The following is a 12,511-nucleotide window of genomic DNA, read 5'->3' as shown; positions in this document are numbered from 1 at the left end:
TTCATGTTTTTTAAATACTTTATGTGGTAAAAATACAGCAAAAATATTTTTTGTTCAAAGAGGAAAAAATATACTGCTATGGTTACAGTTCTAAGGATGATAGACGCCGTCTCTGGCTCCTGGACTGTGCGCTGTAGTGTTGGCCGGCTTCACCCGCTCCTCCAGCTTCATTCAGTCATTGATCAAGGCTAGAATCATACTGCAGAGAGAAGACGCTGAGGTTACTAACGCTTCCTTAGGAATGTCCCATTGAGTCTGGCCTGTCCAGACTGGTATCCCTAAGACTCAGCAAGAAACACTCATTTGAGTAAAAAACAATGATTTATACCTAAAGGAAAGAAAATCTATATTACGGTCTCTAGATGCTCTGTTTTCCACTAAAAAAAAAAAAAAGAGGTAATCGGTGTGGGTTGGGGAATATAACCTAAAACCGATACTGGGCTATAGATTAGAATAAAGCAAGCTATGTCCGGAAAAAAAACTAATTCTCTAGCTAGGTCTTTGCACAGGCTGCCCCTGTGCCTGGAGCCCCTCCCCATCCCGCCCCCATCAACCTGGTAAATTCCTCCTCAGCCCCACAGCCAGGCTCTCAGGCTTCCTCGCTCTGGCCCGGTTTCCACCTCCACCCTGATGGGGAGCTCTTCCTGGACAAAGGCAGGATTGGTGTAACCACTTCCACGTTCCCAAATAACACCTGACTACTTGACCACAGGCGTCCAGCTTTTACAGAGGGACTGTGTGCTGCTCCTCTGGGTCACCTGCAGTGCCTTACACAGTGTCTGACACATAGTAGTCTCTCAATAAATGCTCCATTAAAACCACCACAATGGCCTGACCAGGTGGTGGCACAGTGGATAGAGCATCAGACTGGTTCGAGACTCTGAGGTCGCCAGTTTGAGCACGGGCTCATGTGGTTTGAGCAAAAAAGCTCACCAGCTTGGACCCAAGGTCACTGGCTCAAGCAAGGGGTTACTCGGTCTGCTGAAGGCCAGCGGTCAAGGCACATAAGAGAAACCAATCAATGAACAACTAAGGTGTCACAACAAAAAACTGATGATTGATGCTTCTCATCTCTCTCCATTCCTGTCTGTCCCTATCTATCCGTCTCTCTGACTCTCTCTCTGTCCCTGTAAAAAAAAAACACAAAAAACCCACCACAGTAACAAAACTATCATTTCCTTTTACTGGAATCAGCTTTGCTCTGCTGAGATCAAATGATGAAATACACAGAAACACTCTTACATATTAATGGTATAAGCTGTTGTTTAAAGATTAGTTGTCCGCCTGACCTGTGGTGGCGCAGTGAATAAAGCGTCAACCTGGAAACACTGAGGTTGCCGGTTCAAAACCCTGGCTTGCCTGGTCAAGGCACATATGGGAGTTGATGCTTCCTGCTCCTCCCACTTCTCTCTCCCTCTCTCTCTCTCTCTATCTATCTATCTCCCCCCTCCTCTCTAAAATAAATAAATAAATAAATTAAAAAAAAAAAAAAAGATTAGTTGTCCAAGTTTACTTTTTTTTTTTAGATTTTATTTATTCATTTTAAAGGGGGGGGGGAGAGAGAGAGAGAGAGAGAGAAGAGGGGAAGGACTGGAAATATCAACTCTTATGTGCCTTGACCAGGCAAGCCCAGGGTTTTGAAAGTTGTCCAAGTTTAACCATACTAAATGTACCCAGTACACAGAACAGATTAATGGCAGCAACTAATATTTTTGAGAGATTTTTTTAGAGTTTACTATAGGTCAGCACAAACCTAAGTGCTCTACATCCATTATCTCATTTAGCCCACAAACCAATCCTATAAGGCAGGTACTGTACTACAATAATCATGTTTTTAAAGAAACTGAGCCACAGAAAGTATAAGAATTTTGCCCCAGGCCACACAGTGAGTAGGTGGTGGAGCCCAGATTCCCCTAGACTAGCACCTAACCAAAAAACTATACAGGCAGGGAATCTACCAGTCTCTAAAGAAGATAGGCATTTTCCTTTCATTCTGTTTAACAAAGGCCCTAGATGAATGCCATGTGCAAGGCACCCAGGCAAGCTGTGGCCAGCAGTACAGAGAGGGGCAACATAAAATCCCTGCACATGCAATCTGGTAATTCTGGAGATAAGACCACTTTTAGCCTGACCAGGCGGTGGCACAGTGGATAGAACATCGGACTGGGGATGCAGAGGACCCAAGTTCAAAACCCCAAGGTCACTGGTTTGAGCGCGGGCTCATCCGGTTTGAGCACAGGGTTGCTTGCTTGAGCCTGGGATCATATATATGACTCCATGGTCGCTGGCTTGAGCAAGGGGTCACTCACTCTGCTGTAGCCCCCCAGTCAAGGCACATATGAGAAAGTAATCAATGAACAACTAAGGTGCTGCAACGAAGAACTGATGCTTCTTATTTCTCTCCCTTCCTATTGTCCCTATCTGTCCCTCTCTGACTCTCTTGCTGTCTTTGTCAAAAATAAATAATAAAAAAGACCACTTTTAATAGCAACCAAGAGCTAAGAGCAAAGAATTAGAAGGATGTCTTCTGAGACTACCCTTTCATTCTGATCCCTTGAGGACAGATGACACCAAGGGGTAAGGTAACTGCAATGTGGCTAAAAAATGACAAGCTGGGGGGAAAAGGGGAATGGAAGGGAAGACAAAGAAAAAGAAAGGATGCAGCCAAGGAGGAATGCAGCTACTAATTCAAACCCTTTACAGAGGCTGTCATTTCTTTAGCTGTAAAGAACCAAACCTTAAACCTGCTCCAAACTGCTTCCTGTTTCCTCTAATTTCCAGTTGTCAGCCCATCTTCCCATTACTTTCAATTCAGCAACTGAGCGCTAAGAAATTCTCATGCATGTTTGAATCCCAAGACTTTGGGTCAACTAAGCAGGACAGTGCTCCCTAACCCTATGTTCACTCCTAGCAGAGTGACTATTTTGGCTATGCCCACAGCTGTCTCAAGAAGCCCCTGCTATCAAGACCAAGGAAGGGCCACTCTAGTGTATGTTCCAACAATGTAAATTCTGGAGGGGTAGGGGGATGAAGACAGAACAACCCTGAGCTAGGCGGACTGCAGCTTGTTCCTGTCTCTTCAGAAACAGACAAGCAAAAGGGAACATACATGATGATAAAGATACCTTCCTATGGTAGAACTTGAAAAAGCAACAAAGATGAGAACAGATGTGCCGTTGTGTTCTTAATATTAAATTTCTTTGCTCTTTATTCTTCTTTACTACCAGGATTAAAAATTCAGCACAGTAGCAGTACGGGAGGGCAAGAGAACCAGAAACTAATATCTATGTCCTTTTTCTGTCCTAGATTTTTTTTTTTTTTGCATTTCTCTGAAGCTGGGAACGGGGAGAGACAGTCAGACTCCCGCATGCGCCCGACCGGGATCCACCCAGCACGCCCACCAGGGGCAAGCTCTGCCCACCAGGGGGCGATGCTCTGCCCCTCCAGGGCGTCGCTCTATTGCGACCAGAGCCACTCCAGCGCCTGGGGCAGAGGCCAAGGAGCCATCCCTAGCACCCAGGCCATCTTTGCTCCAATGGAGCCTCGGCTGCGGGAGGGGAAGAGAGAGACGGAGAGGAAGGGGGGTGGGGGGGTGGAGAAGCAGATGGGTGCTTCTCCTGTGTGCCCTGGCCGGGAATCAAACCCGGGACTTCTGCACGCCAGGCCGACGCTCTACCACTGAGCCAACCAGCCAGGGCTCTGTCCTAGTTTTTAAAAAGCAAAAGTAAATAAGATAAATAGCAAAAAGGAAACCATCTAAACTCCAGCTTCAATCTGATCTATGCTAGTGGAGGAAATACACACAGCAAAGGATTTTAGGAAGCCTACTTAGTCAGAAAGAACTAACATGGCTTGGACTTCTGAACTATTTCAGACAAAATGACAATTTATGTTTTTTACAAAATGACAATTTTTTAAAAATGTGTGTTTTACTGATTTTAGAGAGAGGGAAAGAAAGGGAAAAACTGGAAAATCAATCTGTTCCTGTATGTGTCCTGACTGGGAATTTAACCAGCAACCTCTGCACTTCAGGATGAAGTTCCAACCAACTAAGCTATCCAGCCAGGGCCAAAATGACAATTTTTAAAACTGTTATCTCTATTCAGTTTCTAATTATTAGGAATCCACTGAGTGGTAGAAGTTTAGTTCAGTATAAATTTTCCCTAATAGTCCTAATGCCTATGTAAAAAATTAAAATTTATCAGCAAAAAAAAAAAAAAAAAGAATGATCTAATTAAGCTTGGATACAAAGATTAAGCCTGTATATCTAGCATCATAAAGGTTTAATCAAGTCATACACAATTTCTTTTCCTCTGCCTTATCTAGGGGTCCCTGATAAGAAAAAAGAAGTGGTATGTTTCTCTCTAAAACTTAGGGCAATAAATCTAAGTTTAAAACAGGACTGTATAAGGCACCCAGTGTCTGACAGCCAATCCTTCACATTAATTCTTTTTTTTTTTTTTTCTGAAGTTGGAAATGGGGAAGCAGTCAGACAGACTCCCGCATGCGCCCGACTGGGATCCACCCGGCACACCCACCAGGAGGCAATGCTCTGCCCATCTGGGGCGTTGCTCCGTCGCAACCAGAGCCATACTAGCGCCTAAGGCAGAGGCCATGGAGCCATCCTCAGGGCCGGGGCCAACTTTGTTCCAATGGAGCCTTGGCTGAGGGAGGGGAAGAGAGAGACAGAGAGGAAGGAGAGGGGGAGGGGTGGAGAAGCAGATGGGCACTTCTCCTGTGTGCCCTGGCTGGGATTCGAACCCGGGACTCCTGCACACCAGGCCAACGCTCTACCACTGAGCCAACCGGCCAGGGCCTCCTTCATATTAATTCTTACTTCCCATCTGTCATAACTAAAAGACAGGACAGCTTGGTTGGTTACATCATCCTGAAGTACAAAGCTTGCCAGTTCAATCCCTGGTCAAGGCACATACAGGAACAGATGTTTCCGTCTCTCTCCTGTTTTCTCCCTTTCTCTCTCTAAAATCAATAAAATAAACAAAAGACTGATGCAATTTTATCAGAACTGACCACTTAGCAAGCTAGAGAAGAGGTATCCTACCTCAATTCCTTACTGCCAGAAAAAATGAGCCCAACCCGATGTAAGCTGGTCTGACGTTTCTGGGTGGGTAGATATGTTAGTACTTATTAACAGGCAATGAGACCTCACAATGGTATACTAGGGCAGGAAGAGAGGAGCAAAGATAGTTTTAAGCATGTTGACACCTTTACAGCTAAGTAATAACTAATACCACAAAATAACTCTATTACAGATCAGACAGAATGCTGACTCAATGACAGACATAAAAAAATCTACACACTGCAAGAAATTAATAAAATCCCCAAAAGCTCTGAAAAGTCAATGCCAAATCATGCAGTATAGTATGTCACCCAGCAAAAGCAGGCACAGCACCCCAGAAATGCCAGGAGGGCAGTCAACTCACCTATAAAGATACATAAAGAAACAGAGCAAGTGGAAACCAAGCTTGATCATGGCTTCTTTCATATGTGACTTCAGCTGTCCGCGATTGTGTATTTCTGTTGGATCAAATACTCCCATGTTACCACTTGGCACCATTATGAACCTGATAAATTAAAGGATGCACACATATTAGAAGGAAAATCAAATGATCAACGTAAGTGTTCAAAACTAAATAACCAATAATAATCAACCTTTAAAAGTGAACCAAGCATAGCAGTTTTATTTATTTTTTAGATTTTATTTATTCATTTTTTTATTTATTTATTTTATAGAGGAGAGGGGAAAACAGAGAGAGAGAGAGATAGAGGGAGAGAGAGGAGAGAGAGACAGAGAGAGAGAAGGGGGGAGGAGTGGAAGCATCAACTCCCATATGTGCCTTGACCAGGCAAGCCCAGGATTTCGAACCGGCGACCTCAGCATTTCCAGGTCGACACTGTATCCACTGCGCCACCACAGATCAGGCTATTCATTTTTTTTAGAGAGAGAGAGAAAGGAAGAAAGAAGGGGGGAAGAAGCAGGAAGCATCAACTCCCATATGTGCCTTGACCAGGCAAGCCTAGGGTTTTGAACTAGCAACCTCAGCATTCCCAGTCGACACTTTATCCACTGCGCCACCACAGGTCAGGCTGAAGAAGCATAGCAGTTTTAAAATCAGACCAAACATGGACAGGGTAATATGATGAAGTCATGGACCACCATTTAGCTTTCCTTTGAAAGATACAATACTGTTAATTTTTGGTGTCATTTTCTGCCCTCTTAAACAACTATAGTAACATTTCAGAGAAGGATATTTTATGCATTGAGACCTTCTTACACATCTGTAGAAAACTACTGAACCAATCATACCTATAGCATTTTCCATTAAACACAAATGAAGGGCAGTCCAAAACCAAACCAATTTTATCACGTTCTTAGCAACTTCTTTATCTAAAAAGTTCTAAATTTATTAGTGCAATTTCCTTCACTTCCACAGCATCTTTATAAGGAAGAACAGTGTCAGACATAATTATTCCCATTTCACAGATGACAACAAAAAGAGAGGTTCTATGTCCAGAACAGAAAACTTCTCTTTGGTGCTTCTGCTGATCAGTAGACAGCATGTCTTTCTCCCCCTCTCTGTCATCCTGTAGAGCACTGCTCTGACACCACAAGCTCCCTAAAACTGTCCCCATCCACAGTAATCCAACTCTCCTCCCAACCTGAGTATCCTCATCACTCATCTGAAAACAGTCTTACATTGCCTTAGCCCACCTCTTATTTTACTAGCTTATCTGTTATTCAGTGTTTTGCCTCTTTGTCCTGCAGGTAGTCTGTTTCATGTATGTCTGTATCCCCCCCAACAGCATAAAGTACAAACATCTGAAAAGAGTTAATGATCCATCTGTTGATTTTTAAGTAGAAGGTAAATTTGTGACCAGCAGACAGTCAATGTGTCACTGCCATTATCAGGGAAGTAAACACACGTGGTCTTTGTCTGTATAAGAAACAATCTATGAACTTCATTGCCCCCAAATAAAACTTCAAAGGGCTTTCACCACAGTCCGTACTACATACAAAGAAGTCATGTCACAGCTTGCTCTTGCTCTGGAACTCTCATCTCTGGTAGAGACAACTGATGGTGTGCACTGGGGTCTCTCTGAGATCCAAAGTCTCACAAGTTCCCATTCTCACTTCCAAATTTGTGTTCCGCTTAGTGGGATCACAGGGATACCGAGCTCTGCTAAAGGTCTGTGTGGGGGTCTCACCTCACCAGAAATGTAAGAGGGCTGGTCTACGGGATGATCATGGGACAGCAAGAAGAAACTTAAAAGAAAACAAACAACTCTACCATGGCTGGGTAGCTCAGTTGGTTAGTAAGTTCTGCCGATATACCAAGGTTGCGGGTTCGTTCCCTAGTCTGGGCACATACAAGAATCAACCAATGAATGAATGAATAAGTGGTACAACAAATTGATGTTTTTCTCTCTCTCTCCTTTCCTTTCTAAAATCAATTTAAAAAAAAAAAAAAAGAAAAAGAAAGAACTTGCCTCACCAGGCGATGGCGCAGTGGATAGAGCATCGGACTGGGATGCAGAGGACCAAGGTTTGAGACCCTGAGGTCACCAGCTTGAGCACGGGCTCATCTGGCTTGAGCAGAGCTCACCAGCTTGGACCCAAGGTTGCTGGCTTGAGCAAGGGGTTACTCGGTCTGCTGAAGGCCCGTGGTCAAGGCATATAAGAGAAAGCAATCAATAAACAACTAAGGTGTCACAACGAAAAACTGATGATTCATGCTTCTCATCTCTTTCCGTTCCTGTCTATCTGTCCCTATCTATCCCTCTCTCAGTAAAAAAAAAAAAAAAAAAAAAAAAAGAACTCTACCACTTTGGACCTATGCTCTGAAAAAGAGGTACAGAAAATTTAAAACTTTTTCCTAGCTCAGGTTCTAGTCTCACAGCCTCTCTAAGATCATTCCCCCAATCCCCCAATCCATTCCCTCCCTCACCTCCACTACCTTCCATTGTCTTTTCATGTGCTTCCTATTCTCATCCATCTTCCTTTATTCTTTTCTAAGTCCCTCTTATTCATTTTTTAAACTTTATTTTTCAATTACAGTTTATTTTCATTGTTACTTTATATTAGTTTCAGGCGTATAGCACCATGGTTAGACAATCCTACTTTACAAAGTGTTCTCCCTGATACTTTCAATACCCATCTGGCACCATATTATACTGTGTCCTTCTTATTCTAACTGCACTTAAAAAAAAAAATCATACTTGCCTGACCAGGCAGTGGCACAGTGGATAGAGCTTCGGACTGGGACGCGAAGGACCCAGGTTTGAGACCCCGAGGTCACCAGCTTGAGCGCGGGCTCATCTGGTTTGAGCAAAGCTCACCAGCTTGAGCCCAAGGTCGCTGGCTTAAGCAAGGGGTCACTCAGTCTGCTGTGGCCCGCGGTCAAGGCACATATGAGAAACTAAGGAGCAATCATTGAAAAACTAAGGTGGGCCCTGGCCGGTTGGCTCAGTGGTAGAGCGTCGGCCTGGCGTGCAGAAGTCCCGGGTTCGATTCCCGGCCAGCGCACACAGGTGAAGCGCCCATCTGCTTCTCCACCCCTCCCCCTCTCCTTCCTCTCTGTCTCTCTCTTCCCCTCCCGCAGACGAGGCTCCATTGGAGCAAAGATGGCCTGGGCGCTGGGGATGGCTCCTCGGCCTCTGCCCCAGGAGCTAGAGTGGCTCTGGTCGCGACAGAGCGATGCCCCGGAGGGGCAGAGCATCGCCCCCTGGTGGGCAGAGCATCGCCCCCTGGTGGGTGTGCCGGGTGAATCCCGGTCGGGCGCATGCGGGAGTCTGTCAGAAAAATACAGAAAAAAAAAAAAAGAAAAAGAAAAACTAAGGTGCCGCAACAAAGAATTGATATTTCTCATCTCTCTCTCTCTTCCTGTCTGTTCCTTCTGTCCCTCTCTCTGTCCCTCTGACCAAAAAAAAAAAAAAAAAAAAAAAAAAATCACATTTAAACATCAGCTAGTGATTTTACCCCCAAAAAGTCTAGGTATAAATTAAAATAAAACCTAAAAATTTAGTAGGGCAGCAACTTACTAACAAGATTATTCTAGTTCTTCACAAGAAAATATGCAATGTACAATAGCCCAAATAAAATGGTATCCAATTAGCGTTTCTACTGAGCTGTGTGAACAAACTTCCTAAATTTATTTAAGTCAAAATTTTGACGCTATCTAATTTGCAGACTTTAAAATGAAATTTTTGCTCTGGTCAGACAGGTCAATTGGTTAGCATCGTCCCAAAGCAGCAGAGGTTGCTGGTTCGATCCCTTGTCAGGGCACATACAGAACAGCTCAATGTTCCTGTCTGTCTCTCTCTTCCTCTTCCTCTTCCTCTCTTGCTAAAATCAATAATAATTAAAAAAAATTAAAATTAAATGAAAATTTTTTGGTGTATTCTAAATACACTCTAATTAAAAACTGAAGATATAAATAACAAGGACCTTATATTCTCAGGCTTTTGATCTTCTTAAAGGAAAATGATATTTGACACAATAAAAAAAATTCACAAGTCTTTAGACATCACAACTAAACATTACATACTGCTATCTGCCCAGTATAGCAAAGTGAACAAAAATTGATGCTGACTTAATGAAGCATTCTGTTGTTGTCTTTTATTTTATTTTATTTTATTTCTTCTTTTCCAAGTGAGAGGAGGGAAGGTAGACAGACTCCCAAATGCGCCCCAACAGGGATCTATCCAGCAACCCCCATCTGGGGCTGTGCTCACAACCAAGCTATTTTTAGCGCCTGAGGTGGAGACTCCATGAAGCCATCCACATGCTGGGCCGATGCTCTACAGCTGAACCAACCAGCCAGGGCCTGTTGTCATTTATTTTATGACTGGTACATATATTAATAGAGAAGAGAAGGCAGGTAAAATAAAATGTTTTTTCTTTAAAATACCCTGACACAAAACAGTAAACAAACAGTACTCACCGATATATATTCCAAGTGGCAACAGGCAAGTTGAGAAGGAAGATGAACCAGTGCAATGAAGCAAGCATTAATACAGTGACAATGGTATGTCCAATTAATTCTGGAATTACCCACTGCAAGGGGAGAACAGAGTATTACATCTCACTGCTGTGTACTTCCTCAATGTACCTGTCATTTGAAGCTAAATCAATGAAGGTGCAGGGAACTTCCAAGCTAGTGTTTCAAGATATTTTTAGACTCAGATGTCCCAGATTTGCATACTGCTATAACTGCTTACCCCATGCAGATATATCAGGTCACAGCTGAAAAATAAAACACTTAAATTTCAATTATATTTTATCCTAAGCAAAAGTTCCAATTAATTCACTAAGTAGGTATGAATGACAATTAGGGGAAATTATTTAATTCCTATTCCTATATCTATGCTAAAGCCTCTATTCTAAATTTTATTTTATTTTATTTTATTTTATTTTAATTTATTTTTTACAGAGACAGAGAGTGAGTCAGAGAGAGGAACAGACAGGGACAGACAGACAGGAACGGAGAGAGATGAGAAGCATCAATCATTAGTTTTTCATTGCGCGTTGCAACACCTTAGTTGTTCATTGATTGCTTTCTCATATGTGCCTTGACCGCGGGCCTTCAGCAGACTGAGTAACCCCATGCTCGAGCCAGTGACCTTGGGCTTGCTCAAACCAGATGAGCCCGTGCTCAAGCTGGCGACCTCGGGGTCTCAACCCCGGGTCTTCTGCATCCCAGTCCGATGCTCTATCCACTGCGCCACCTCCCGGTCAGGCCAGACAACAATATTTTAATAATACCAGCTCAAAGTTGTTGAACAAATATGATAATAAACTAGGGTACCAGAATCCCAGCCTTTGACGTTATAGCACCCAATGCCCTTATCTATGCTCCTTGTTTATGGGACAATATTCTCATTCTCCTGCATCAACAGCTACTGTGGCAGGTTATCAACTCATCAATGGTCATCTTTGCCTAGGAGTAGAAATTTTCTTTCAATAGAAATTAAAGCTAATATTATAGAGCCAAAAACTGGCACTCTCCACATACAGAAATGAGAGGACTAAAACTCAGGTCAGTAACTTGCCCAACTACTTAGCACATCAGCACCGTATAAGCCCACACTTGCCGGCCTAGATCTCTTGCATTTAGATTTCAGGTAGTTTTTTTTTTACAAAGAAGGGGTTTTCTGGGCCTTAAATCTAATTTGCAACCAACTGGAATTTTTTAATATGTCATATGCATTTTTAAAATGTGGCCAATTTAACATAAGTGTGAGCAGTGAAACCAAACGAACCTGGAGTGGAATCCAGGCACTATCCTAGTTCTTAGCTGTGCAATCTAGGACAAGTTACCTACAAAAACTAACACTAAAAAAACTATTCTAAATTGAAGGAGTAATTTTCTCAGTAGAAGAATCCTGATAATTTGGGGGTTTTTTTCTCCTTTTTTTAATATGATTTTTTTTATTTACTCATTATAGAGAGGGGAGAGAGAGAGAGAGAGAGAAGGGGGGAAGAACAGGAAGCATCAACTCCCATATGTGCCTTGACCAGGCAAGCCCAGGGTTTTGAACCGGCGACCTCAGTGTTTCCAGGTTGACGCTTTATCCACTGCGCCACCACAGGTCAGGCCTGATAATTTGTATTTTAAATTTAAATTTAAAATTGTATTTAAATTTTTATTTTTATAAAAAAAAATCAGCAAATACCCATCTAAAATAATAAAAAAGCAAGAAATATAAAAAGATACACAACCCATCTGATTATAGTCATTTTTCTAAAGATGAGAGGGCCTAAAGCTAATTTGTTATATCTCTCAATAAAAAATTTTTTTAAAATAACTCTCAAAGCATAGCAGATAAACACAAAATCTTTTATTTAAATATATCACTGTATTAAGCCATGTTCCAAAAAATTCGATAGAAAGAAAGAAAAAAGAGAGAGGGTTCCGGCAGGTAGTTCAGCTGGTTCGAGTATTGCCTTGATATGCCAACATTGCAGGTTCAATCCCTGGTCAGGAAACATACAAGAATCAACTAAAATGCCTGACCAGGTGGTGGCACAGTGGATAGAGCGTCAGACTGGGATGCAGAGGACCCAGGTTCGAGACCCCGAGGTCGCCAGCTTGAGCGTGGGCTTATCTGGTTTGAGCAAAAAGCTCACCAGTTTGAGCCCAAGGTCGCTGGCTCAAGCAAGGGGTTACTCAGTCTGCTGAAGGCCCGCGGTCAAGGCACATATGAGAAAGCAATCAATGAACAACTAAGGTGTCGCAGTGAAAAATTGATGATTGATGCTTCTTATCTCTCTCCCTTCCTGTCTGTCCCTATCTATCCCTCTTTCTGTCCCTGTAAAAAAAAAAAAAGAAGAAAAAAATCAACTAATGAATGCATAAAATGGATAGAACAAATCAATGTTTTCCTTTCTCTCTCTAAAATGAAAAATTAAAATTAAAAAAAAAGAGAGAGAGAGGAATATAGTTAAGTAGAAATTTTAACTTTCTAAGTGGATCTTCCCTTCATGGGCCAC

General features: G+C 42.5%; 1 protein-coding gene across 5 annotated transcripts in view; it reads right to left on the bottom strand.

Moving 5' to 3' along the window:
- CNIH4 (cornichon family member 4) overlaps positions 1–12,511 on the bottom strand; it is a 33,514-nt gene continuing 21,003 nt past the window's right edge. For 4 of the 5 annotated variants that reach the window (XM_066380998.1, XM_066381018.1, XM_066381008.1 and 1 more), the window contains 3 exons: positions 9,963–10,075; positions 5,445–5,585; positions 1–199 (listed from right to left, as the gene is read on the bottom strand). In XM_066380998.1, the coding sequence (XP_066237095.1) occupies positions 172–199; positions 5,445–5,585; positions 9,963–10,030 (237 nt within the window). In that variant the 5' untranslated portion in view covers positions 10,031–10,075 and the 3' untranslated portion in view covers positions 1–171. Of the gene's footprint in view, positions 200–5,444; positions 5,586–9,962; positions 10,076–12,511 lie in introns of those variants that run through there. The other variant, XM_066381026.1, reaches the window with a different exon arrangement.

The sequence above is a fragment of the Saccopteryx leptura genome, chromosome 1, assembly GCF_036850995.1.
Source record: "Saccopteryx leptura isolate mSacLep1 chromosome 1, mSacLep1_pri_phased_curated, whole genome shotgun sequence".
In the NCBI taxonomy this organism is placed as follows: Eukaryota; Metazoa; Chordata; class Mammalia; order Chiroptera; family Emballonuridae; genus Saccopteryx; species Saccopteryx leptura.
The sequence above is the reverse complement of the archived record's forward strand: the minus strand, read 5'-3'. Positions and strand labels throughout refer to the sequence as shown.